At 41.1% G+C, this 26388-nt stretch overlaps 1 protein-coding gene across 2 annotated transcripts; it reads right to left on the reverse strand.

Annotated features, from left to right (window-relative positions):
- Positions 1 to 11303: 11303 nt before the first annotated feature.
- CHGB (chromogranin B) lies at positions 11304 to 24268 on the reverse strand. Of its 2 annotated transcripts, none has more exons than XM_060612523.3 (5): positions 24041 to 24268; positions 19849 to 19892; positions 19241 to 19334; positions 12792 to 14527; positions 11304 to 11702 (listed from the first exon to the last, which is right to left on the reverse strand). In XM_060612523.3, the coding sequence occupies exons 1-5, from the start codon at positions 24087 to 24089 to the stop codon at positions 11619 to 11621; spliced, it is 2007 nt and encodes a 668-aa protein (XP_060468506.3). In that variant the 5' UTR covers positions 24090 to 24268; the 3' UTR covers positions 11304 to 11618. The 2 variants fall into 2 exon arrangements, with proteins under 2 accessions (XP_060468506.3, XP_060468498.3); XM_060612515.3 differs by having other exon boundaries at positions 19849 to 19895.
- Between the last annotated feature and the right edge of the window lie 2120 nt (positions 24269 to 26388).

The following is a 26388-nucleotide window of genomic DNA, read 5'->3' on the forward strand; positions in this document are numbered from 1 at the left end:
GACACATGTACAAGCTCCTTTCATCCAGGTAGGTGCTGGTGATCTGATTTTATCATTGGAGTGAACCAGAGGGAGAAGGTAAGGGAGGTGCCCACTGGCTCCCAGGGCCTCTTGGGAGGATGGCAGCTGGTTTCTAAATGTGTGCTACATCAGAAACTGGACCCTCAGGCAGCAGCTTGTAAAGTATGCAGTCATATCCTTCAGGGAAAGACTGTGAGATGAGCATTTTTGCTCTACACTGAGCCCCAGGGCAAATGCTCTTGTGGCTTTGTGAACTTCTTTGCTCCAGTCATATGGGTCTCATGGACCCAAGCGCTATTGGCTTTCAGAGATAAGTGTTTGGGGGGGTCCATTCCTTGAGTGGGAATCAAAAGTTGGGGTGCTTATATGTGTGGTCCAAATCCATCACTCAAGAGAAGCTGGGAGTTAGGGTTGGGGATTCTCTTCAAATTGTCTTACTGTGCCCAGGGTAGAGTTGGTGGTGAATGTCTCAGCCTTCCCTACTTGTTTTGATGTGGGTATTTTTTCATTCCCCTGATGTGTAGGAGGAGTCAGTCATCTAGTTTCTGGGTTTCTTTTATTTATTTATTTTTTTAAGTTTATTTTGAGAGAGAAAGTTTATTTTGAGGGGGGAGGGGTGGACAGAACAGGAGAGAGAGAATCCCAAGCGGGCTCTGCATGCTTGTTAGCACAGAACCTGATGCAGGACTCAGTCTCACAAACCGTGAGATCATGAGAACTGTGAGATCGTGACCTGAGCCGAAATCAAGAGTCAGAGACTTAACCAACTAAGCCACCCAGGTGCCCCCTAGTTTCTGGATTTCTGTCACAGGGAATTACTCATGTGTAGCTGTACATTTGGTGTATTCATGGGAGGAGCAAAGTCCAGGACCCTCCTATGCTGCCATCTTGGTCCTGTCTTATATGAAGCAAGTCTTAATAGGCAATCATTCATTCATTAGTTGTATATGGAAAAGCCAAAAATACATTCTTCACTAATATGTACAAAATTGGGGGGGGGGGTGGAATTGGGTGTTTTCATCTTGTTTTAAAGCATTGATTTGATTATAAATATTGCAAGAGCAATGCTAAAAAAAAAATTGTTCTAGAAATTCGATATTTAAGGTTAATATTTAAGGTACCTGGGTGGCTCGGTGGGTTAAGTGTCAGACTACCAGCTCAGGTCATGATCTTGCAATTCATGGGTTCGAGCCCCACATCAGGCTCTGTGCTGACAGCTCGGAGCCTGGAGCCTGCCTCGGATTCTGTGTCTCCATCTCTCTCTGCCCCTCTCCTGCTCGCACTCTCTCTCAAAAATAAACATTTAAAAACATTTTTAAAAAGATTAATGTTGCTCTTGTGTGTTCCTAATTTTGGAATGTGTTTAAGTGCACTGCTAGAAGGGATCCTGGTGTATCTGATATCTCTATTTGAAATATAATGCTGCCTGGAAAGTAGTGTTAATTTTTTGCAAAAATAGATTACAGGTTCTTGGATTTACATAGCACAGGACAGATGGTGAGAAATGTGAATCCCTGAATAGCTACTTAAAGAGTAACTGATAAGCTGTTACCTTATTCTCCTCAACATTTATTAGACACCCTCTGCTTTTTAACCCTTTATGAGGACGTATCAAATCTTTGAAGCATAGGAAATTAATATGTACCTTCCTCCCCCACTCCCATCTCCCCTCCTTTTTTTTTTTTTTTTGGCCTCTTTTACAGTTCCATTAATAACCTGGGCTTTTGGCATCTAGTTAAGATATGATTAGGACAAGACTGGAAAGATTTTTACATTTCATTTTCACACTGACAGATAACAAGGCAGTAAGGAAATTTTGGTTTTAGATGCTAGTGGGTTCAATCTGTTGCATGTTTGGTCGGCTTAGTGTTACCATTCTAAATCAAAAAATTTAAAAAGTAGAGAAATTGATCCAGACAGTGGAGGAAATGAGATCCTTTGCCTTCTGGGAATGCTCTTCTCCAAACAAGTAAGTTAGTAAAGCAGGTTTTCACAGTTCTTTCCCATCACCTGTGAGTGACACAAAGTAGCTAAAGCCATATGGTGACAGACTCAAGGAAAGAGGAGGCAAAAATAAGAAAGAATATGATCAATTTAAGTCAATGGTCAGGGGCGTCTGGGTGGCTCAATTGGTTAAGCATCCAGCTCTTGATTTCGGCTCAGGTCTTGATCTCACAGTTCATGAGACTGAGCCTTGCATCAGACTCTGCTGACGGCATGGAGCCTGCTTAGGTTTTCTCTTTCTCCCCTCTCTCCCCCTCCCCACCCCTCCCCCACTCCCCACTCATGCATGTTCTCTCTCTCTCTCTCAAATAAACATTTAAATCAATCAAATCAATCAGTGGTCAGAAGACTACAACCCACAGGCCCAATCTGGCTCACAACCAGTTTTTTGTATGGCCTCCAAGCTAAAAAAATGGTTTTTACATTTTTAAATAGGTGGAGGGATAAGCAAAAAAAGAATAATTTTATGACATGAAAATTACATGACATGCAAATTGCAGTGCCCACAAATGAAGTTTTAGTGGACTACAGTATTGTCTGTGGCTGTTTTTGTGCGTTGGCAGAGTTGAATAGTGGCAGAGAGCGTGTGGCCCTCAAAGCCTTAAATATGTGCTCTCTGGCCATCTAAGAGGTATGCTGACCACGAAGTAAGTGAAGTGGTGAGAGGGATTGTAGGGTGAAGGGATCAGGAGAGCAGAACTTTGGAGCAGCCGCAGCAGACAACTGGTCTGGAGCCAGCAGCAACAAAAGATGTGAAATCTAGAGCTCCTTTACGGTCCTCTAGACCAATGGGCAGAGCTTGACATGGTTGACCCCTTTCCTTATGACAGTTTTCTCACTTGGCTTCTAGGACACCACTCTTCTGGTTTCCCTCCTATCTTTCTGGCTGTTCTTCCTCCATCTCTGTTGGTGGTTCCTCTTCATCTCTGAGATGAATGTTTAGAACGGCATTGGCCTGCCCCAGGCCTTAGCAGTTGCACTCTTTACCTTTTTTTTTTTTTTTTTTTTTTTTTTTTTTTTTTTGTCTACACACTGCTAGGTGTAGGCTGTTCGAGGGATTTGGGATCTGATCAAAGAAAAAGATATGACCATGAGTTGGCAGTAGCACCCACATGCTTCATGGAGTGATGGGACTGCTCTGACAGGTTTACAAGGGAGGGGATGCTGTTCACAGCGGGAATCTGTTTAGAAGCTACACCAAGGGAGTTGCTTCAAAGAAGGGGAGGAGCAGGGGAACCCTTAGGGAGAGGGGAATTGAAGAGGAATTGAAGAGGGCCCTCTCCCATCTAGGTGGAGTCCCTGGGTCCAACAACTCTGAGGAACAAAGTCTTATAAGGCTTGGGGTCTTCTAATTAATGGTCAGCAGATGCTGGAAATTTGCTGAAGGTATGCAAAGCAGATGAACCTTAAATGTCTAAAGATTGGCTTATTTGGGCTCTGTTTAAAATAAGTGGGTGTGTGGAGCACCTGGGTGGCTCAGTTGGTTAAGCATCCAACTCTTGATTTTAGCTCGGTTTATGATCTCACTGTTCATGGGATTGAGCCTTGAGTTGGGCTCTGTGCTGACAGTCCAAAGCCTGCTTGGGATTCTCTCTCTCCCTCTCTCTGCCCCTGGCCCACTTGCGCACATGCTCTCTCTCTCAATAAATAAATAAAATTAAGTGGATGTGTAAAACTTGAATTTGTCACTGGCAGGCTTTTGAGCTAACAGTTCTCAGTCTGCAGTGAAAAATCCTAGCAGCCAATGCATAGGAGCTGTCTTTGACTCACTTATATAAACAATAGGTGATCTTACTCAGTTTTCAGGATTTGTTTTTATTGAGATATAATTGACATCTAACATTATATTATGACGTTACATAATATATAGTTTCAGGGCTACAATATAATGATTCAGTATTTGTATACACTGAGAAATGATCAACCACAATAAGTCTAGTTACTGTCACCATATGTAGTTACAAAAATTTTTTTGTATGATGAGAACTTTTAAGATTTACTCTCTTAGCAACTTTCAAATATGCAATATAGTATCATTAACTATAGTCTCCACACTGTACATTATATCCCCAAGACTTACTTGCTTTGTAGCTGAAAATTTGTACCTTCTGACCCCCTTTACTCATTTTGCCCACTCCCCAGCCTTTTTCCCCACTCTGGCAACCACCAATCTATTGTCTGTATCTATGAGCTTGGTTTTTTGGTTTTGCTTTGATTTGTCTTGTTTTTTTAGATTCCACATATAAGTGAAATCACACAATACTTGTCTTTCTCTGACTTATTTCACTTAGCATAATGCCTTCAAGATCCATCCATGTTACACAACGGGCAAGATTGCATTAATTTTCATGGCTGACTAGTTTTACGTTTTATATATTATATAAACTTTTTTGTCCACTTACCCAATCAGTAGACATTGAGGTTGCTTTCATATCTTGGCTATTGTAAATAATGCTGCCATGAACATGGGGGTGCACATATCTTTTCAAATTAGTGTTTTCATTTTTTTTCCAAAAGTGAAGAAGTGAAATTGCTGGATCATGTGGCAGTTCTATATTTAATTTTCTGAAGAACCTCCATACTGTTTTTCACAGTGGCTGCACCAATTTATATTCTCACCACCAGTGTATGAGGGTTCCCCTTTCTCCACATCCTCATCAACACTTGTTATTACTTTTCTTTTTGATATTAGCCTTTCTGACAGGTGTGAGGTGATATTTTGTGGTTTTGGTTTGTATTTCCCTGATAATACAACATCTTTATTGAACATCTTTTCATGTGCTTATTGGCCATCAGTCAGTCTTCTTTGGAAAAATGTTTATTCAAGTCCTCTGCCCATTTCTTCATAAGCTTGTTTGGGGGTTTTTTTGGTATTGAATTGTATGAGTTCTTTATATATTTTGGATATTAACCCCTTATCAGATACATGATTTTCAAATATTTTCTCCTATTCAGTAGGTTGCCTTTTCATTTTGTTGATGGTTTCCTTTGCTCTGTAGAAGCTTTTTAGTTTGATGTAATCTCACTTGTTGATTTTTGCTTTTATTTGCTTTGCTTTTGGTGTCAAATCCAAAAATCACCACTAAGACTGATGTTAAGGAGCTTACCGTGAGTGTGTGTGTGTGTGTGTGTGTGTGTGTGTGTGTGCATGCGCGTGTGTGTGTGTTTAGGAGTTTTATGGCTTCAGGTCTTACATTCATGTCTTAAAGCCATTTGAGTTTATTTCTGTGTATAGGGAAGACAGTGCTGCAGTTTCATACTTTTGCATATGGCTGTCCTGTTTTCCTAGGACCATTTATTGAAGAAACTGTCCTTTCTCTATTGTGTATTATTGGATTCTTTGTTGTAAATTAATAGACCATGTATTACTGAATCCTCTAGTCTGTTCCATTGATCTATATCTCTGAGGGGTTTTTTTAAGTTTATTTTTTTCATTTTCAGAGAGAGAGTGTGTGAGAGCCTGTGCGTACACCTTCATGAGCAGAGGAAGGGCAGAGAGAGAGGGAAAGAGAGAATCCCAAGCAGGCTCCATGCTGTCAGCGCAAAGCCCATATATGTCTGTTTTTATGCCAATACTAATTTGATTACTATAACTTTGCAATATACTTTGAAATCAGGGATGGTGGTGCCTCCAGCTTTCTTTTTCTTTCTCAAGATTGCTTTGGGATCTTTTGTGGTTTTATACAAATTTGGGGCTTGCTCATTCTATTTCTGTGAAAAATGTCATGGAATTGGGTGGGGATTGTATTGAATCTATAGATTCCTTTGGGTAGTGTAGACATTTAAATATTAATTCTTCCAATCTATGAGCACAGAATATCTTTCCATTTATTTGTGTCTTCTTCAACTTCTTTCATCAATGTTTTAGAGTTCTCAGTGGCATCCTTATCTTATTCCTGATCTCCGAGGAAAAACTTTTAGCTTTTCACCATTAAGTATGATGTTAGCTGTGGGCTTGTCACTTATGGTTTTTATTATATTGAGGTATGTTCCCTCTATACTTATTTTTTGAGGGTTTTCATCATAAATGGATGTTAAATTTTGTCAAATACTTTTTCTACATCTATTGGGATGATCATATGGTTTTTATCTCTCATTTTGTTAATGTCGTGTATCATGTTAATTGATTTACAGATGTTGAACCATCCTTACATCCCTGGAATAAATCCCATTTGATTATGGTGTATGATCCTTTTAATGTATTGTTGAATTCAGTTTGCTGAGGATTTTTGTATCTATACTCAGTGGCGATATTGGCCTGTAATTTTCTTGTGGTGCCCTTGTCTGATTTTGGTGTTAGAATAATACTGACCTCATAGAAATGAGTTTGGAAGCATTTCCTTCTCTTAAATTGTTTGGAACATTTTTAGGATTGGTATTAATTCCTCTTTGAATGTTTGGTAGAATTCACCAGTGAAACCGTCTGGTCTTGTACTTTTGTTTGTTGGTAGGTTTTTGATGTCTGATTCAACCTACTTATTAGTTAGTAATTGGTCTACTCAGATTTTCTAATTCTTCATAACTCAGTCTTGGAAGGTTGTATGTTTCTAGGGATGTCCCATATCTTCTAGGTTGTCCAATTTGTTGGCATATAATTATTCACAGTAGTCTCTTATGATCCTTTGTATTTCTGTCTGTTGTAATGGCTCCTCTTTCATTTATGATTTTATTTATTTGAACCCTCTCTTTTTTCTTGGTAAGTCTAGCTAAAAGTATGCCAGTTTTGTTCACCTTTTTAAAGAAGCAGCTCTTTGTTTCACTGATTTTTTTTCTTTTGTCTTTTCTTTTTTTGTCTTTTTAGTCTAATATCATTGATTTCCCCTCTGATCTTTGTCATTTCCTTACTTCTACTAACTTTGGGCTTCATTTATTCTTCTTTCTCCAGTTTTTTTTTTTTTTTTTTTTTTTTTAATTTTTTTTTTTTCAACGTTTTTTTATTTATTTTTGGGACAGAGAGAGACAGAGCATGAACGGGGGAGGGGCAGAGAGAGAGGGAGACACAGAATCGGAAACAGGCTCCAGGCTCCGAGCCGTCAGCCCAGAGCCTGACGCGGGGCTCGAACTCACGGACCGCGAGATCGTGACCTGGCTGAAGTCGGACGCTTAACCGACTGCGCCACCCAGGCGCCCCTTCTTTCTCCAGTTTTAAGGCTTTAAATACCATCTCTGTGATGATGACTCCCACATGATGTCTGTAGCACATCCTTTCCCTTGAGCTCCAGGCCTATATACCCAACTCAACACCTCCAGTTGGGTATCTGGTCATGTTTCAGACTAAATATAGCTCAATCTGATATCTTCCCTCCTAAGCCAAGCCTCCTCACCTCTGCTCTTCCCTGTTGCTCAGGCCTAAAGCATTCGTCCTTGACACCTCTCTTTCACTCATGCCACACCAAATCCTTCAGCCCTACCTGTCCTCTGTCTTCAAAATAGATCCATAGTTTGACCACTTTTCCCTACCCCCTGGTTCAAGTGTCACATCCTGGTTCAAGCCATCACAGTGACCCACCAGGATTATTGCAATGATCTCCTTACTGGTTTTTGTGTTTGTGTCCTCACTTCCCCTACAGCCTTCTCTCAACCCAGGAGCTGGAGTGTTGTTATTGTATAAAGCAAATCATGTCAGTCCTTTGCTGACAACTTTCCAGTTGCAAAGGCAAAAGTGCTTACCAGGCCATACAAAGCCCTGTGTGATCTGGCTAGTGCCACTTCACTTTCTACGTCCCCCACATGGGCCTCCCTGCACTTCTTCAAACATACCAACCACATTTACTGTCTTGGGGCCTTTGCACTTGTTATTCCCTCTGCCAGAAGTGTCCTTCCCCGAGAAGTCCACATGGCTGACAACCCACACTTTTTTTTTTTTAGGGTGTTTCACTTTCTCCCTGAGGCCAGTTATGTATCCAAGAGGCTGGTTTCTGAGCTACAGAGTAATAATGATTTCATTTTCATGAGTTAATTATTTTAGCACCTGAGATCTCCCAATTATACTATATTTTACAATGATATGTTGTACATTTTCATTTTGTTAATTTTTTTTTACTGTTTATATTTTTGACAGAGAGAGAGACAAAGCATGAGTGGGGGAGGGGCAGAGAGAGAGAGAGAGAGAGAGAGAGAGAGAGACAGAATCTGAAGCAGGCTCCAGATTCTGAGCTGTCAGCACAGAGCCCGATGCGGGGCCCGAACCCACGGACTGCAAGATCATGACCAGAGCTGAAGTCGGCCGCTCAACCAACTGAGCCACCCAGGCGCCCCTGTACATTTTCATTTTGTAATGCTAGGACCCTTTCTCCCCTCCTGTTCCATCACTGTGCTTTAATTCCTCCTTGATAAAATATTAATTAGAGACCATGACAATTCAAATATTCAAATAGGAAAAGAACTCTAAATACAGATAGTTACATCTGCAAAAGGATTTGAGAGGAGAGGGTTAGAAGCCATTTGTTTCTCATTGTATTAGATACCCAGGGCTGTCCTAACAAAGGACCTGGAGGCCAGAAGTCCCAATCAAGGTATCAGCAGGGTCATTCTCCTCCTGACAGTTCTAGGGGAGAATCTTTCCTCTTCCAGCTTGTGGTGACCCCAGATGTTTGACTGGTGGCAGCCCACTTTTAATCTCTACCACCATCCTCACATGGCCATCTTCCCTCCATGTTTATGTCTTCAGATGACATTCTCCTCTGTGTGTGTCTGTGTCCAGATTTCCCTCCTCTGATAAGGACACTAGTTGTATTGGATATGGGCCCACCCTAATGACCTCAACAGAACTTCATTGCATCAGCAGAGACGATTTTCAAGTAAGGTCGTGTTCACAGGTGCTAGGGGTTAGGTCTTCAACATGTCATTTTGGAAGACACAATTCAACCCAAAACACCCACTGTATGCCTTTCAGGACTACTTGATGTTTTGCCATCAATATATACTACTTTGATTAAAAGAGGAAAAAAACAGTGGCCTGGATTTGTCTCAAATAAATGGTGAGTTTGTCTTAAATAAATGGTGGCATCGCATTTATAGAGGTCCTAATCACACTCTGCTGGCACCATGAGTCAGGTGGGATTCTCTTGAATGTCTCCTGTATCCTTGATAGGTCATCTGTGCCTACACATTCTCCTGCCCTGAAGAATTTGCAAACTAAAATGAAAGGATGTGCTAGTGCACAGGACATCCACCAGAGGCCAGGACCATGTGTTGCTAGGCTCCATCTGCCAGCAGCTTCTCATGAACAGTGGTGTGTGTGTGTGTGTGAGTGAGTGACTTGCCAGGCTGGCATTTGGTGCACTGCAGTGTTTTGCCTTCTCTTATCCGGTGAGTAAGCTATTCATCTTGGACCCTTGAATCTTATTAGGAAGTGATTTTTTCTACTGAACTGCAATAGAGAAAAGGGAGAGACATTGTTGTGTCTACTGCAATGTGTTAAGAATTTCTTTTTTTTCCTTGTTTTGTTTTTTTAATTTTTATTCATTTTTGAGAGAGAGAGAGAGAGAGACAGAATGTGAGTGGGGGAAGGGCTGAGAGAGGGGAAGATACAGAATCTGAAGCAGGCTCCAGGCTCTGAGCTGCCAGCACAGAACCTGACACAGGGCTCGAACCCACAAACTGTGAGATCATCACTTGAGCCGAAGTTGGACACTTAACTGACTGAGCCACCCAGGCGCCCCTTAAGCATTTCTTAGTAACTTGTATCAAGATTCAATAACACAAAGGGTTACAATGGCAGTATATGAAACTGTAGTTGTATTATTTTCCATAATACAAGCTTGGCTTGAATGGTTTCTTAGGTTTGGGTCCCCCAGAAGCAAACCCTAAGGTAGGAAGTTGAGGACAAGTAGTTTATTTGGGAGGTGATTCCAGGAAACACCAGTTGAGGTTACCAGTAGGAAAGTGGGACAAGGAGATAAAGGCAGCCTATAAAGCTATATTACCAAGCAGGTTGCTGCTGTGGCACCTGGGGCTCTATCCCTTGGGAGACACCATTGGTGAGGAATGAAATGACAGGTAAAAGAAGAGGACATTTTCCACCTGTCTTGCTGTAGCTAGCTGCAGGGTCAGTGGTAGCAGCCAACATTTCCTGCATCATGCCATATGCCAGGCACTATTCTAAGTGTCTTGCATACTCATATCATCCTCATAACAACCCAGTGAGGCAGGTATCCTTATTTTGCTGATGAACTTGAGGTCCAGAGAGGGGAAAACAACTTGTCCAAAGTCATACCTTTACTTAGTAACAGAGTCAGAACCCTGTCTTCTTACAGAGTAGAAATCAGACAGGCCCTGAGGGTCCAGGGATCTGTCTGGACCGGCCCAGATGTTCTGATTTTCAGTCCAGAGTGCTTCCCATGATCCAGGCTCTCCTTGGCCCTGAAAAGTGACCCTTGGCTTGCTATTCCCAGAGCTTTCCAGATAATAAGATTTAAAAAGTAATGTCTTATGATCATTTTTGAAACAGCTTCTTCAAGTCTACTTAAACTTTCTTTATCCTGGGGGAACAGATGTCTTTTCTTGAGCTCTTTCACTTTATATCCTGGACATTCTTTTACTTAAAGTTTTGCTTTTTTTTTTTTTTTTTTCTTTTTCCTATTCTGCACCCAGAGACAAACAAATCCTAGTGCTATCCTCTCAAATTTATTTTTATTTATTTAATTTATTTTCTTTTAATTTACATCCAAGTTACTTATGCAACAATGATTTCAGGAGTAGATTCATATTAAGGAATGCCCCTTACCCATTTAGCCCATCCCCCTCCCACAACCCCTCCAGTAACCCTCTGTTTGTTCTCCATATTTAAGAGTCTCTTACTGGAAGGGGCGCCTGGGTGGCTCAGTCGGTTGAGCATCCAACTTCGACTCAGGTCATGATCTCACAGTTTGTGGGTTTGAGCCCTGCGTTGGGCTCTGTGCTAAGAGCTCAGAGCCTGGAGCCTGCTTTGGATTCTATGTCTCCCTCTCTCTCTGCCCATCCCCCACTCATGCTCTGTCTCTCTCTGTCTCAAAAATAAACATTAAAAAAATTTTTTAAAAAGAAAAAAAAAGAGTCTCATGTTTTGTCCCCTTCCCTATTTTTATAGTATTTTTGCTTCCCTTTCCTTATGTTCTCTGTTTTGTATCTTAAAGTCCTCATGTGAGTAAAGTCCTATGATACTTGTCTTTCTCTGACTAATTTCACTTAGCATAATACCCTCTAGTTCCATCCACGTAGTCAAATTTACTTCAAAGAATGGATTCGAAAATCACACTCCACCCTGAGATGCCCAAAGGAAGCTAAGAACATGAAGCTTTGGTCTCAGATGAATCTTTTATTGTTTCAAACCAAGACAAACATATTTTTTCAAAGATGATAGCACAATCATTGTCACAAGCATGTTAATATGTCTATTTTGCAAGAAAGGATATGCTACAAGTCATGCTATTCATATTTTCAATAGCATTCTGGCAAAAATTAAAGCATTTCCAAATTGTGTCAAACATTTAATGAATAGTGAATTCTACTTTCTGCTCTTGGGTAAATAAATGGTGTCTTTCAGTGAAGTGGGTGGAAAATAGATAATGTGAGAGTTGCTTCTTTAAAACTGCCCTTTGCTCCAACAACCATCAGCCTCTTCGGTTGCCACTGAACTTCTCAGCTATTTTCTGTAGTTCCAAATCCATTGCAGCCAAGTTTTCAAGTTCTTTTTCCTAGAAAATACAGAAAAGTGGAGGCATGAGGTCTCAGATCAATTAGTTTTATTGTAGTTTGAAGGAGTATGAACAGAAAGGGGAATATTTGGTATGTTAGAAGTCATATGAGACACCCTACCATCAGTGGTGCTCAAAGTGTGGTCCCCTCACCAGAAGCATCAGCATCTCCAAGGAACTTGTCAGAAATTCAGATTCTCGGGCCTCACCCAAGGACCTACTCAATCAGAAACCCTGAAGGCTAGGAATCTCTTGAGATTCTTATGCACGTTCAAGTTTGAGAAACACCAACATAATATTAGGAAAAAATCATTGTTCAGGCTGGTACAGTTCTGATAATGTTAACTCTCCAAGATGTAAACTAATTGTTATAGTCCAGTAGCTGATAACAAAATGGGGTGATATCTTTAGCTGATAGACTAAAATGGGGTGCCTGGGTGACTGGGTTAAGCGACTGACTTCAGCTCAGGTCATGATCTCACGGCTCATGGGTTCAAGCCCCGCTCTCGGGCTCTGTGCTGACAGCTCAGAGTCTGGATGGAGGCTGCTTCACATTCTGTGTTTCCCTCTCTCTCTGCCCCTCCCCCACTCATGCTCTTTCTCTGTCTCTCAAAAATAAACGTTTAAAAAATTAAAAATTAAGATAGACTAAAGCAATTAATTTCTATATCATCTGTTCTTTCTTCCCCTGGGAAATAGTGGTGAAAAGTTAAATGACCAAGAAGACACCAAAATAGTGGTTGTCAACCTTGACTGAACAATGACTGGGAGCTTTGAAAAATCCTCATGCCCACGTAGTACCCAGTACCAAATACACAGAATCCCTGGAGGTGGGTCCAAACATCAGTAATTACTCAAGCCTTGCAGGTGATTCCAATGTGCAGCAAAGGTTGAGAAGCACTGCAATAGGGTGAGTGCACAGGGATATGGACAATGGACTCAAACCCAGAGGTCATCTCCACTCTCTTATGGGGGTAGATTCTCATGGTAATTGATTCCCACCAATTTCTCCACATTAATATCAGATAGTCTTGAACATATCAACATTAACCATCTAAATTAATTTTAAGCAAAAGCCCCACACTGTACCTCTTCCTCTGTCAGAACTCCCTGGCTGGCCCTGTCCTTTTCATTTTCTGCTGCATGGCGTGGGCTCATCTGCTCCTCAGAGTCATAAAAGTCTGGAAATTCAGCTGACTTCTTCCTGTAGTGAAGGAGCTGGTCCAGTTCAGCCACTCTGTCATACTGCCTTTTCAGATCCAGTTTGGGGGGGAGATTTCTCTTCTCATAGCCCCAATTCACGTCCTCTTCGAAGGGCTTTTTCTCCCACAAGTCATAGTTGTATTCCGGGAAGAAGTTCTTCTCATTCAAGGTCAGCCCATTTTCTTCTTCACCCTCAAGAAAATTGTCATCCATGTTGTCTTTTCTCTCAAAATGGCTGCTCTTCCACTGAGGAGGGTCATAGTATGTGTTGAGCAGCTCCCCTAATCTCTTCCTCTTGTCAGTGGTGTGAAGGGGAGTATACTGTTTGCCTTGAAGCCTAGCTTCTTCCCTGCTCTCTTTAGCATCTTCCAGGTCCTCCTGCTGCTGCCACTTCCCTTGGGCTCCTTCTTCACCATAGTTGAGGTAATTTCTGTCCTGCTCTTTCCACTCGCCTTGTGGATGCCTCCTTGCCTTGTCCATCTGGCTTTCTTGAACACGGTAGTGTCCTTCACCCAAGAACCGTTTTTCTTGTTTATTGTCTGGAATGGAATATGCACCTGGTTCCCCTCCTCTTGTTCTATAGTGGTGTCCCCCTTCTCGGACCCTCTCTTCCTCACTTTCTTCATTATATCCATGTGCCATCTTGTCAAGCTCTGAGCTGGGGCCATTTCTCTTGTCCTCTTCCTGGCTCTCCTCACTGGGAGGTCTTGGAGCCCTGTAGTCCTCACTTCCTCTGCTGCCATATTGTCCCTGCTCCAGGTCCTCAGGAGCCTGGACAGCTGGGTAACTCCTCACTTCTTCCCCATATTCAGGTTCTTCTTCCTCTGAAGCCCTGTAGTGGGCTGGATGATGGTCCCTCCTTTCCCCTACACTGGACATGCCCACGTTTGACTCTGATTCCTCACGAAAGTGTCCCCTCTCATCGGAGGGAGGTTTCCCTTCTTGAGAGGACCTGTCAGGCCTGCTCCTCCCATGGTGGTGTCTTGGCTTCCAGCGTCGTTTGTCCACCTCAGGGCCAGCATCTTCCTCACTTTCCTCAGATTCTTCCTGGCTCCCAACTTGGTTTTTAGACTCTTGAAGGTGTTTCTCCTGGCTTCTTGTGTCCTCATGACTCTCCTGGCTACTCCTCTCTCGACTGTGTGTCATCTCCTCAGGAGGCCCAGCAGAGTGTATACCATATCTGGCAACTAACTCCTCTTTTTTCTTAGCAGTAGCCTGGTTTCTTTTGTTGAGAAAGGCATTTTGTGTCTCTTCTGGCTCTTCCAGGTTTTTCTCTTCACTGCCATCTTTCCCATGCTCCCTTTTCTGGTATTTCTCTCCCTCCTCTTCTTTCCTGTCCTCTTCCTCGGTTTTCTCAGAATGGTGTGTCTTTGCTTCTTTGGAGACTTGACCGTTAGAGGGGTAGAGGCCTCCTTGGGGTTCACCTGCTTCTTCTCGGCTATGCCCACCTCCTGCTGTGTCTGCCATTGTCAGGCCTTGGGTATCCTCCCCTGGGGTTCTTGTTTCCTCCCTACCAGAAGGCCTGTGGGCTTCTGAGGCATCAGCTGGGTTTCTTAACAACCTTACTTCAAATCGTGTGTTTTCATTTTCATTTTTCTCTTCATCTTTGACCTCTTTTCTACCTATCATGAAAATAAAAAAGCATAAGCATAACTTCAGAATTGCTTGTGGTTCAACAAGCACCAGCCTCAGTGATCACTGCAAAACGTAAGGACCTGAAAAATCACTTGAGCAATTGTTTGAAGTTTATTTTTGAGAGAGATAGAGTGAGCGGGGGAGGGGCAGAGAGAGCAGGAGAGAGAGAATCTCACTGTCAGCGTGGATCCCTGATGTGGGGCCCGAACCCACCAACCTCGAGATCATGACCTGAGCCAAAACCAAACGTTGAATGCTCAACCGACTGAACCACTCAGGCACCCCACTTGGGTAATTTTTTAAGTTAATGAAAAATATACTCAGATTACTTTTGAAAGCAAACGGTATGAAAGCTCCTTGGCTGTGTTAAATCTAATAATAAACTCCTTCTATTTTTACTTTTTTCATAGCACCCAACCAGCATTTCTCCGTACTATTAATGATAAAATGGAAATCCAAATAGAGATTTATGAAATGTTAGACTTTAGAGCCAGAAGAAACCTTTGAATTCATCTTGTTCAACCTCCTCTTTTTGCAGACAAAGACAGTGAAATTCAGAAAGGTGTATTTAGGGACCCTTCTTTCTATATTGGCTGTAAGTAAGATCTAAAAAATTAGCATTATGTAAATAGCTCTAACTAGAATCCAGCTAAATGAAGTTAAATAGCCAAAGGGAAACATGAGGATTCAAAGGAGGATGTAAAATTTTAAATTATTAGTTTATCAGCCTTTTTTTTTTTTTTTTATTCAATCAACTGTGTAGACCCAAGGTAGCAGTAAGTGACAATATAACTTACTAACTGGTGACAAGAAGTGGGTATATTTCTTCCCTTAGAAAACTGTACAGCAGTAGAAAGAACCATTTCTTCCATCACTCGGGTCCTATCTGCCCAACATATTCTCAGATGTTCAAGATGAAAATCAGTATACTGAGTTATCTTTGTGTTTCATTAGTCAACAGTAGATGGTATAACTGGTATTTCAATTGAATGTGTTCTATCTTTTCCAGATGTCAGTAGCTCTTTTACTAAATCCTCCTTAATTCAGGGGAGTCCCATGAGAGGAGATATGCAGCTAACGCTGTCTGAATGATAGCTGGAAGGCCTTGAATTTCAACTTGTCACTGAGTTCAGACAGAACTGAAGCCCAAGCCTCTCATAACTCTGGGGCTACATCTGCACTGTCCCACTGTGCTATCAGCCTTTGGTGGCTACTCAGTATTTGAAATGCGGCTGATCCCAACTGAGATGAGCTATAAGTATAAGATGCCTACCAGATTTCTAAGACTTTGTATGAAAAAAAAACCAAACATCTCAATTTTTCATATTGATTATATATTGAAATAATACTTGGGATGTATTGAATAATATATACTATAAATACATTAGGTGTGGGGGCACCTGACTGGCTCGGTTGGAAGAACATGCAACTCTTGATCTCGGGGTCATGAGTTTGAGCCCCATGTTGGACATAGAGATTACTTAAAAAAAAAACTTTAATAAAATAAATAAATCTATTGGTTGTATAAGAATTATATATTGAATAAAATGTATTAGATAAAAATAAAATATATTATGAATATTAATTTCACCTGTCTCTTTTTACTTTTTTAATGTGGCCACTAAGAAATTTGAAATTATATTTGTGGTTCACATTATATTTCTACAAAACAGTACTGATGAGTCATTTTGAACTGACGTTTGCAAAACTGGGTCTTTGTAAAAATGTCGAAAAAATAGCAGATGGTCTGTACCTCTCTGCTTAAAGCCCAGCCTGGCATGATAACATTCTCATGTTTTATGAATCAACTGAAATGTCTCTGACCTTTCACACCCAGACACCTAAGAGCTGGCGCCTTTCCAGTGATTTTGTCTTTTAAGAACCAGTGCAACATTGAGGCAGGTGAGGTTGTCCAAGTAGGCATAGGTATGCAAGGAGGCTTTGGGCAGAGACTGACATCATTCTGAGAGTCAGATGACATAACCCTGATCAGACAGGATCTCAGCTTTCCAGGGCAGGGGCTTTGTCTCCCCTTTCCTACTGCCTACTGGTCAGGAACAGAAGTATTTTTCTTTTTCCCCAGTTATATGTGTGCTCCCTGTAGCAGCTTGTGACTGAGGCTTAGCACTTCCTCCTAAATTTAGCTTTAAGTCCCCACAGGTGAGATCAGAGTACTGTGATTAGCAGCACATAGTCACTGTCAATCTGTAAACCCAAGGTGTGAAGCCCGTCCTTACTTTCAAGTAAAAATGGGGGAAATGTACCTTCCATCCCTAACTTTCATGTTGCAAGGATAACCAGATTAACCTGGACAAAGAGATTCTCGTACCTATTAAGAAATGGACTATGTATTCCCCGAGGTCTCTTCAAGCCACAAACAGTGATTCTCTTCCACTCTCCCAGTGCTCATTTACTCAGTAAGCGTATGCTTGCTCCACAGACATGCTGAAGAGCGTGGGGAGTGGAGATGGAGATGAGCTACAGGTGGGAGGGAGAATTCATCCATCCAGCCGGCCAAAACCTCTACCGGTCTTCTGATCAGCTTAAGACATATCAGCAGGAGAGAAAACTAGAATCGGGCAGAAGCCACAAACTAGTAACCCAGAGGTGAGTTCTTTTTGGCCTAAATAGCATTTTTAGCAATTTCGAATTCAGAGGCAATACTCAAATACCAGGAGATATTGCTTACAAAACCAAATTTTCACTTCTCTTGAAAAATCCCCAATCTGATAATAAAGTCTATATTTCTCGGTTGGAGCAGAAAAATATCTCCCCCTGTACCCTCACCCCCTCCAGAAGGGACATGTATCTTCCAGTCTGTGAGTTACTTCCTATTCTGCCTTATTCCTTATGCTATCTGTCTGGCCCTGGCTGATGTCTGAGTCTGCAACCCAGAGGAGCTCTTAAACCCTTGTGTAGTTCTTGGGTGCAGTGTCACCAGGGTCCTGTTAGACATGAGTCATTAGATTTTAACCAGTTTCCCTGAGGCTGTCTCAAAGGACATCAAAAGACCCCAGGGCACAGTCAGTGATAAGGGGAGGCTAGAATTGCCATGGCCACAAAGTAAGGGCTGAGCAGGCAAGCAGAATCCGACATTCAACAGCTCTTCCTAAGCAATTACAGTTCTTTGATGACCTAGTATGGCAAACCCCACACTTTTGCATCCATCTGGTAAACGAAACAAAGAGAAGGGAGATAGTGAGATGGGTCTGCCCAGAGGAGCTGCCTTTTGTCCCTGCCTGAAGATTCATTCTGTTTGTACACATTCCCTGTAATGGCTGGAAAAGAAAGTTGGGGAGAAATTCAGAAAGAGATGTCTAGGCTGGGATTGGTAGGGAAGCTTCCTCCCATTGTTCATGGGGCCCTTGCAGACTCAGGTCCCCACATCTACTATAATTACCCTGAAGCCTCCAATGGTGGATTGAGTCCTGCTAGGTTACTCTTTTGGTCAATTGCCAATACTTGTTTTTACCATTTTATGTATGAGGGCTTGTGTGCAGCAATAGCAAGAGTATTCTCCTGCAACAAGAGATTTTGGAGGTGACAAGAAAAAAAAAAAAGATCACCATTCCCAGCCTCACTAAAAATTTAAAAGCAGAGAAGGTGTTGAAGAGAACAGTGGTTTTTGGATTTGTTTGCATCAGTTTGACTTCATGTATAAAGGAGGCAGCATAGGGGCGCCTGGGTGGCTCAGTTGGTTAAGCATCCAACTTCAGCTCAGGTCATGATCTCTCAGTTCATGAGTTCAGGCTCCACATCAGATTCTGTGCTGAGAGCTCAGAGCCTGGAGTCTGCTTCAGATTCTGTGTCTCCCTCTCTCTCTCTCTGCCCTCCCTACTCATTCTCTCTCTCTCTCTCTCTCTCTCTCTCTCAAAAATAAATAAATGTTAAAAAAAATTTAAAAGAGACAGCATAGTTTTGAAAAATTGATCTTTTAATGTCAATGCCCAATGGATACTGCTTGCATTACTGTTCAGATTTTGTCTTCGACAGAAGTTGATTTGTATAGAGAATACATCCCACTCTAGATTCAGAAGGTCATTGCTCTGACTCACTGAATGCTCTGCTTTTACCCTCCCCTTTTTAGTTTCAGGCCTAACCTCTACCATTTGGTAGTACCTCCCATTCTAATCAGCTGTAAATGAAAATGGCTTAAACAATCTGTCGTGTAAAGAGGGCAGAAGTTTCCAAGTCGCCCTTCAAGCTTCTAACTTCTCACTGTCAGAAGAGCAGAAGGCAGGGAGAAGAATAATTAAGATCTACTTCTATCTTTTTGTCTTCCAACACTCCCAGAACACTTAACCCCTACTACCTAATAACAAATAAGCACTCCCCACACCTCCCTCCACCCAAGTAAAAGCCTGTTCTAAAAATCCAAACTCTGGAACCAAGGAATTTAAGAACTGATAGACATCTCAAAGACTATCATTGAGTTCAACTCCCTTATTTTACTTTGAGAAAATAAGCCCAGAAAGGCAAGAGGTCTTTCCCCATGGTCACACAGCTATTAAGTGGCAGATTGGGACTAGAAGCCATATCTTCTATCTCCTCAGATACTAGTCTAGTCTGTACTCTTTCCATTGCATTACCCACTCCCCTGATTCTCCCCTCATTTGGAGGTAAAGTGGAAGCTGAAGTGGAGCAAGCAGGAGAAAGGATCACCTGAGGGACAAAGATCTCCTGCAGTGTAGGACACTTACTCTTTTTCAGGACTTGGCGACACTCAGGGGTGATGGGTGGAGCATTGGACTTCGACAGGGCATTTGAGAGGACCTCGATGATGCAGCGAGTCACCTGGGGGGAAACCCAAAAGCAGGTTGGCAAAAGCTGGTGTCACTGGGATGATGGCCTAACCCAAACCAGAGCTGCTGTAGAGAGAGGGTTGGCTCTGTGGCCTATACTGGTGTGGGATCCTTGGGGCAGAAATGTAGATTTACAGGACCATCATGAAATATCCCAGGCTTTTCCACAGAACACTGCACAATGGCACTGGGTCAAGATTACACAAGAGAAGAGAACTACCTCCCCACCCACCCCCCCCACCACCATTTCTTGCAGATCCAAAGGAAAATAGTGGTGACAGCTATCCTCAGGAGCACTGAAGACACTGGGAAGGAAGTGAGATCCCAAGGCAGGAGGGACATCCTTTGCCCCCATTCCCTTAGGGATGAAAACCTGGCTTTGTAACACTATTTTGTAGGTTTTTTATTCTTGTTGTTTCTTTTGTTTGTTTGTTTGGTATGATAAGGAGTGGGAGAATCTAGAGTCTAGATGAAAGTCTACATTCTAGACTTCCATTTCAACTTACCATTTCTTCATTGTGGTTCCTGTTATCCACTGGCATAGAACTGACTGCTTTGAAGGAGAAAAAGAAAAGGGAAATGACTTGAGCTGATTTTTGGAAGCTGTGTGACCCCAAACTCACAAAATCACTCCCACTCCCTGCACATTACTTGGAAAGAGTGGCAGAGTCACAGCTGAGCAGAGTGGAGATAGCTGGGTAAGATTGGTCCAGGAGCCATAATTGCCCCAGTTGCTCATGTACACACACACACACACACACACACACACACACACCTGTTTTCCCTAGCAATGTCTTAAACATGATTTAGAAATGAATACTATCTTATATGCAGTATAAATCAAATCCAGACCACAGACAAGGAGAGCTTCTGAGATACTGGCAATGTTCTGTTTCTTGATTGCGGTACTGATTACGCAGATGTGCTCAATGAGAGAAAAATTCATTAATCCATATACTTATGATCTGTGCAGTTTTCTAATTGGATATTATACTTCAATAAAAAATTGAAAACCTACTTTAAATGAAACCAGGGTACCCTCCTCAACCCTTATGCCTACCCAAAATGGGCAAAGATTTGCGATTCCCTCTACCGATTGCTGTCCCCACCAAAATATCCTCCCCACAACTCATTTCATTTTTGAAGTCATGGTTGTGACTATTTTACATAACTAATTACCTTGTTTTTACCCCCAGTCCTTTTTCTGAACAAGCTTGCTTACGCATGTGTATCAGTGTTGTGTTTCCCTTTCCCCATGTTGGCTGTAAACAGCAGGGGAGGGATCTGATTCTAGTTAATAATATCATATATGAAATAGGTGTTTAACAACTGGCTTATCAGAATATTTTTAAACAGTATATTTTAATTTATTTAAATTAAATTTCATAAGATTTTGCTTGTTTTGAACCAGCGATTAAAGTGTCTTTGTCTTCTTAGGAAATGCTTCAAGTGCTTTTAATTTTCCAATGTCATTTTTTTTTCTTACAAAGCTGCTTTGATTCTTTTATCTTTCGCATTGACTCTGTTCTGTCTAAGCCCTTTCCATTGGAGAAGCTCAAAGCATTTACATGTAGGCCCATCTCCACAGTTCTCCTGACACTCCCTGGAGTGTACAGCTGCCATTATGGCTGAAGAAGCTCAGTGCACAAAATTCTTCTAGGTCCCTGAGACAAGAAAAGAGCTAGCTGAAGGAAGAGCAAAACTCAGACATCAGAGATGAAAGCTACTCAAATGCAATTTATTTTTAACCAGCAATCTGACCTCTCCTCCCCAAATGTTTACTCTCCAAGTCTCTTTAACTACCTGTCTCTAATCAGTTACACATCATCCCAGGCTCAACCTAGGAATAAAACACCTATTTCATGTACTTACCTTACTTAATTTTCTTTTTTAAAGCATGACTTGGGATATACTTCAATTGTTTCAAGAAGTCCAAAGCTATCCAGCATATTAAAACCATTTGAAAAATGTTTGAGAAGTGCCTAACAAGGTAAAAAGACCCCACTATCTTTCTAAAACATAGTTCAGACAAGATCCAGATGTCCTACCTTTGGCACCCAGGGCCCAATATACTGGCTAGATCATTATTTTATCTCCCAAATGGTTGTTATTGGGAAACATTTTTACTTTGGCATTTATTCTTTGCACCTGAATCTGTAAAATTCTCTAGAAAGAAATGACTGAATTACTCCTCTAATAAACTAGAAGGTGCCTTTTTAAAATCTAGCATTACTAAACCTTCTTTGGTAATGCAGTTTCTTGCTAATAACTTTTCTTTTTTTCTCCATATATGTAAAATAGGTGCTTTTATTAACTACTGGCATTGCCAAAGTATTAGCAGTTATCATATTTGGGAGGAGATAAATATTTTTTTTATCACTCTAAACAATTTTTGGTATATGTGCTGCTGAAGCGAGCACTCACTCTAAAGAATTTATAGCTCATGTTTGTTATTGCAAACAGTCCTATTTCTCTGATTGAGGCTCTTCAGATTTATTTTTGATGGAAAGGAACTAAGGTCTCCTTATAAAAGTGCATTACGCACCTTGATGAGACACCTAAGTTCCACTGTATTTTTTCCAATGGAATCTGTAACAGCAAAGTGATAGTTAAACACACATTGATTCCCCTAAAGCAGTTTAACTTATTTTTGTATAAAGATTCAGGAGGCACCAAAGAAAACCCAATAATTATGATAAAAGTGAAGTAATCAGATGATAGAAAATCTTCAAATAATATTGTATGATAAACCTGAGAATAACTTGAAACATATGATATTTCATAAGACTATCAAACTAAGGTTTGATTCCAGAATAAAAATACAGCTAAAATTTTTAAAAGTTAAGCAACTTCATCTGAATGAAGAAACCATTTTACCCAGTATAATATAGATATCACGTAGTAACTTCACTTATATTAATTTTTAGAGTGCACATGTAGCTACTATGGAAAGGTATGGATCTCCCTTCAGAAGCTCTTAAGGGGAGGAAATGAACCAAATGGTTTCCTGAGGTTTTCTTCATCCCTGTGATTTTGCTAAATAACAAACTTTGCTTGAAAGCTACCATGTTTCATTTCCAGGCATTTGTGGATGGCAGGAATGGGCACAGGGGTTTCTTTCTAGAGTAATGAAAAACTTCTGACATTTGATAGTGATTACACAATGTCAGAATATACTCAATTCTGCCCTTTAAAAATGTGGGTTTTATGGCATGTGAATTATAGCTCAATAATTTTTTTGAAGAATGTGATGTCTCCATTTTAGCTGATATTAAAATATGAACCCATCTTAAAATATTCTCTTGCATAGGAGAGCTCTAAGTGTTTTACCACTATAATAAAATAAATCTCTGTTTTGTTGTCTCTAGCACAATATATATAGCATAGCAATAGCATTTTAAGCAATTTGTTTCTGAAAATATTTAAATTAGGAACATTTATAGGTAATTTATAAGAGTGACAAGAATGTTAGAAAATTTGAAATGCTTGTAGCTTGCAGTAAAATAAATTACCACTGGCTTTCATTTTATGTTTTTACATTTGGTATCCAACAATTGCTGTCAATGAAAGCTTTATATTCATGGATGGCAATACTTCAATTCCAGGTAGGAATCTCAATCTCAGATAAAGAACAATATCCTATGGAGTCATTAAAATAGCCACAGAAAACCTCCAGTTTAATCTGGTGGTGCATATTTACCTCCCAATGGTCTCAATACTCATAGAAATTTTACTTCAATACACATAAATACACACACACACACACACACACACACCCCACACATTTTTTCCAATCTCCAGAGATCATTTCTTCAAGATTCAAAGTAGTTTGAAAGATTAATCCTGCAGTCTTCCACACATAAAGAGACACTGTCAGATATCTACTACTTTAAGTTTCATCCTCCCAAATTGACTAAAATGATTTTTTTAATTTCTCCAAGGATATTTTGTGGTTATTTTATACTTGTTATTTTCCTGCAGTACAAAAGACAAAATATCTACTGCACTTTCCATTCATAACTTAAAAATGGATTAATTTGGGTATGAAATTACCTCTTCCCAGAAATGGAACTATAAAATAAAAAAAAATTACATTAAGTTTGTACATAACATATACATGAACACACACATATAGATGAACATGTTAATTAAAAGATATAAGAACACATACGAGACTTACTTTCATCTCATCATGTTTAAATAATAATAATAAAGGAAATTACACAGGTGCCAACTAATATATAATACATGGACTCTTGTGTCTCTGTAGTCCTCTGGCTTTAAAAAAAAACAAAGAAATACTCCATTCCAGTTACATATTAAGGCTTTAACAGCGTCTAGACAGGTACAGAGAGAGTGACATTTTAGGAGGTAGCACAAAATGTGGGGTTTCCGCGGAGACACTGCACGTTTTCTTTCTATCTACAGGAAAACTCAGATATGAAAAGACTGAGACTCTTCTGGTTGGGCTAAGAATACCTCTGGCTTTTTCCAAGTCAGACGATGAAGCGGGGAGTTGAAGGAAAATACCCAGCCAAGAGAAGAAATTAAGAATGTCAACCAAGATGGAAAAACCTTCCTTCCACTCAACCAACCCTTCCTCTCCCCCAGTGTCTACAAGCCAAGACTCCCGGAGCGCCCTGGAGGACCAAGGCTAGCGCTGTCCGCGGTGCTGAACAGCCCGCCGAGCCCACTCACCGGCCACCAATGTCGCTGCCAGGAGGCCCAGCAACACGGCCGGCCGCATGGCCCCGCTCTCCCGAATCTGCGCGGAGAAGAGGATGGCGACTGGACCGGTGAGTGGGATGCGGGAGGAAGGCGAGATAAAGATGCTCCGGGAAAGCAGCTGTGCGTCCAGGTCCCCGCGGTGTGGCGCGGTTGGCGCAGGCCCCGCTCTTTTAAAGGGCAAGCCAGGGCCGCAGGGCCGGGAGGGGCGGGAATCCAGGAGGCTGCGCCCCCTCCGCTCAGCGCTGACGTCAGGAGGCGGCCCCGGGGCCCGCGGCGCAAGTGGGAGGAAATCTACGCCAGTCCAGTCTCCCGGGTGCTCGAGGTCTGGAGCGGGTGTGGGAGTGAGGCGGACGTCGGAATGAAAGTTTGAGGGGAGGCAGTGCAAATCTGACGCGAGGGGAGAGGCAGAGGTCCCGCATAGATTGCCCCAGCTTGTTCCTCATCTCGCTCCACGCCACCTTCAATGAGGCTGTGTATCGTGTGCAGTTTTGTTGAGAGTGTATCTAGGACTAAGTCTGGTTTGTGTCGCCACTACCCAGTGAAGTATCAATAAGACTCCTGCTAACTAGAGAGTACTAAACGGTGGGGGGACATGGAAGGAGCAATGATGGCTTTAAAAATAAAAGGTGCAGAGGGAGAATATGGAACCTGCTGTTCTTTTAAAATTTTAGTCTTAAATCTATCTACCCATTTTTCCATCTGTCCGTATCTATCTACCTTTCTGCCTACCTACCTATGTACTATTTGTGATTATCTCTCTCTCTGAACACATAACATACACACACAGAGAAAAAAATTTTAAGTCACATGGCACAAAAGAGTTTACTAGAAACATCTCCCTTCTACTTCTATTTCCCCGCATTCCTAATTAACCCCCTGCAGAGTCTACTCTACCTAACCACTTTCTGCTGTTTAGGCTTAATTTATTTTGGAGCATATATAGCTACATCTTCTTTCAGATGGCGGCACTATATTACATTGACTGTATTAACTGGAGTTTATTTAACCAGTTCCCTTTCTGATGGGCATTCATTTAGGTTATTACCCTTTGGCCTTTAATTACTCCTTTACAACAGAGCCCTAGTGTCAGGGGCAGGTAATGTAATAACCTGCTTGTAGAATCTAGTATATCTCATAAGCACTGTTCATCCTCTCTGGCTTTAAAATTGAAATAGGAAGGCATTCTGTTTTATGTGAGAGGAAGGTGAAAACATCTTCCAGGATATTTTTAATGTGACTTCTCTTAATCTAATGAGGAATCAGGAAAAAGAAGCAGGCATATGGGCACCAAAGAGAAACAGCTCAGAATCTTCTCTGATAACACAGGCTTTGAGGAATAGAGTGAACCATCATGTGGGGTCTTTTTTAGAGAAGGCAGATGTCTGCATGTACAACTAAAAGGAAGTTTCAGTGTCTTTTTCCTGAAAATCAATGAGGCTCAAATTCTTTATGCATGAACTACATCTTCCTGAAAAGGCTGGGAATGGTTTCCCCAGGACCATGGCTGCAGGATATTTAAGAGAATAGTCTTAAAAAGGATATTAGTGGAGCAGTTGGTAAAATTTGAATAAGATCTGTAGATTACATGATAAATATTGTATCATTACAATACAATACAGTGTTAATTTCCTGATCTTGAGAATTGTTCTTGTGATTATGTAAGAGAATGTCTTTGTTTTTAGGAAAGGCATGTTGAAGTAGCTAGAGATAAAAGGTGTCATATATACAACTTACCCCCAAATGTTTTAGAAAAATATAGAGTTAGAAGGAGGAAAAGAAAGAAAGAATACTAAGGCAAGCAGGGCAACATTTGGGAAATTGGGGTGAAAGGTATATGGGAATTTTTAATACTATTTTTGCATTTTTCTGAAATCTGATATTATTTTCAAACAAACAGAAAAGAATATTCTTGGCACAAAAGAGTCTTATAAAACCTCTGTAAAGAAGTGGGTACAGAAAAAGAAGGTGTTGAGTAAAGGCCTTTCTTTGAGTGCTGATCTGGGGGAAATTCTTCTACTATTATTGAAATTATATAAGGGTTCCAACTGCTGTTTAAAATGCACTGATTGCCAATAGTACTTAAACATTGCCACCTTCCAGGAGCATCTACATTCCAGTATTTCATCAATTTCCCTTTTATCTTGCTTTCTCATAAAGTACAGGGTTAAAAATATTAATGTCATCTTGTGGCTTCTCAGACAGGGCTTGGGCTGAGTTTATTACTCATCAAGAAAAGTCTTTTCATTATTGTGAATTGGCCCACAGCCAGTTCCTATATTCAGACTTACCTTTCTTTGTTCTCATTATTTGACAAACTT

The sequence above is a fragment of the Panthera onca genome, chromosome A3 (genome assembly GCF_046562875.1).
Source record: "Panthera onca isolate mPanOnc1 chromosome A3, mPanOnc1 haplotype 2, whole genome shotgun sequence".
Classification (NCBI taxonomy): Eukaryota; Metazoa; Chordata; class Mammalia; order Carnivora; family Felidae; genus Panthera; species Panthera onca.

Bases quoted from the DNA above. Each gene is read 5' to 3' on its own strand.
- CHGB (XM_060612515.3), bottom strand. From the start codon at position 24,089: ATGCGGCCGGCCGTGTTGCTGGGCCTCCTGGCAGCGACATTGGTGGCC. The intron at 19,335-19,848 runs GTAAGTTGAAAT...GTTTCCCCCCAG, and splicing joins GGAACCACAATGAAGAAATG to GTGACTCGCTGCATCATCGA. The intron at 11,703-12,791 runs GTACAGTGTGGG...TGTATTTTCTAG, and splicing joins GAGTTCTGACAGAGGAAGAG to GAAAAAGAACTTGAAAACTT.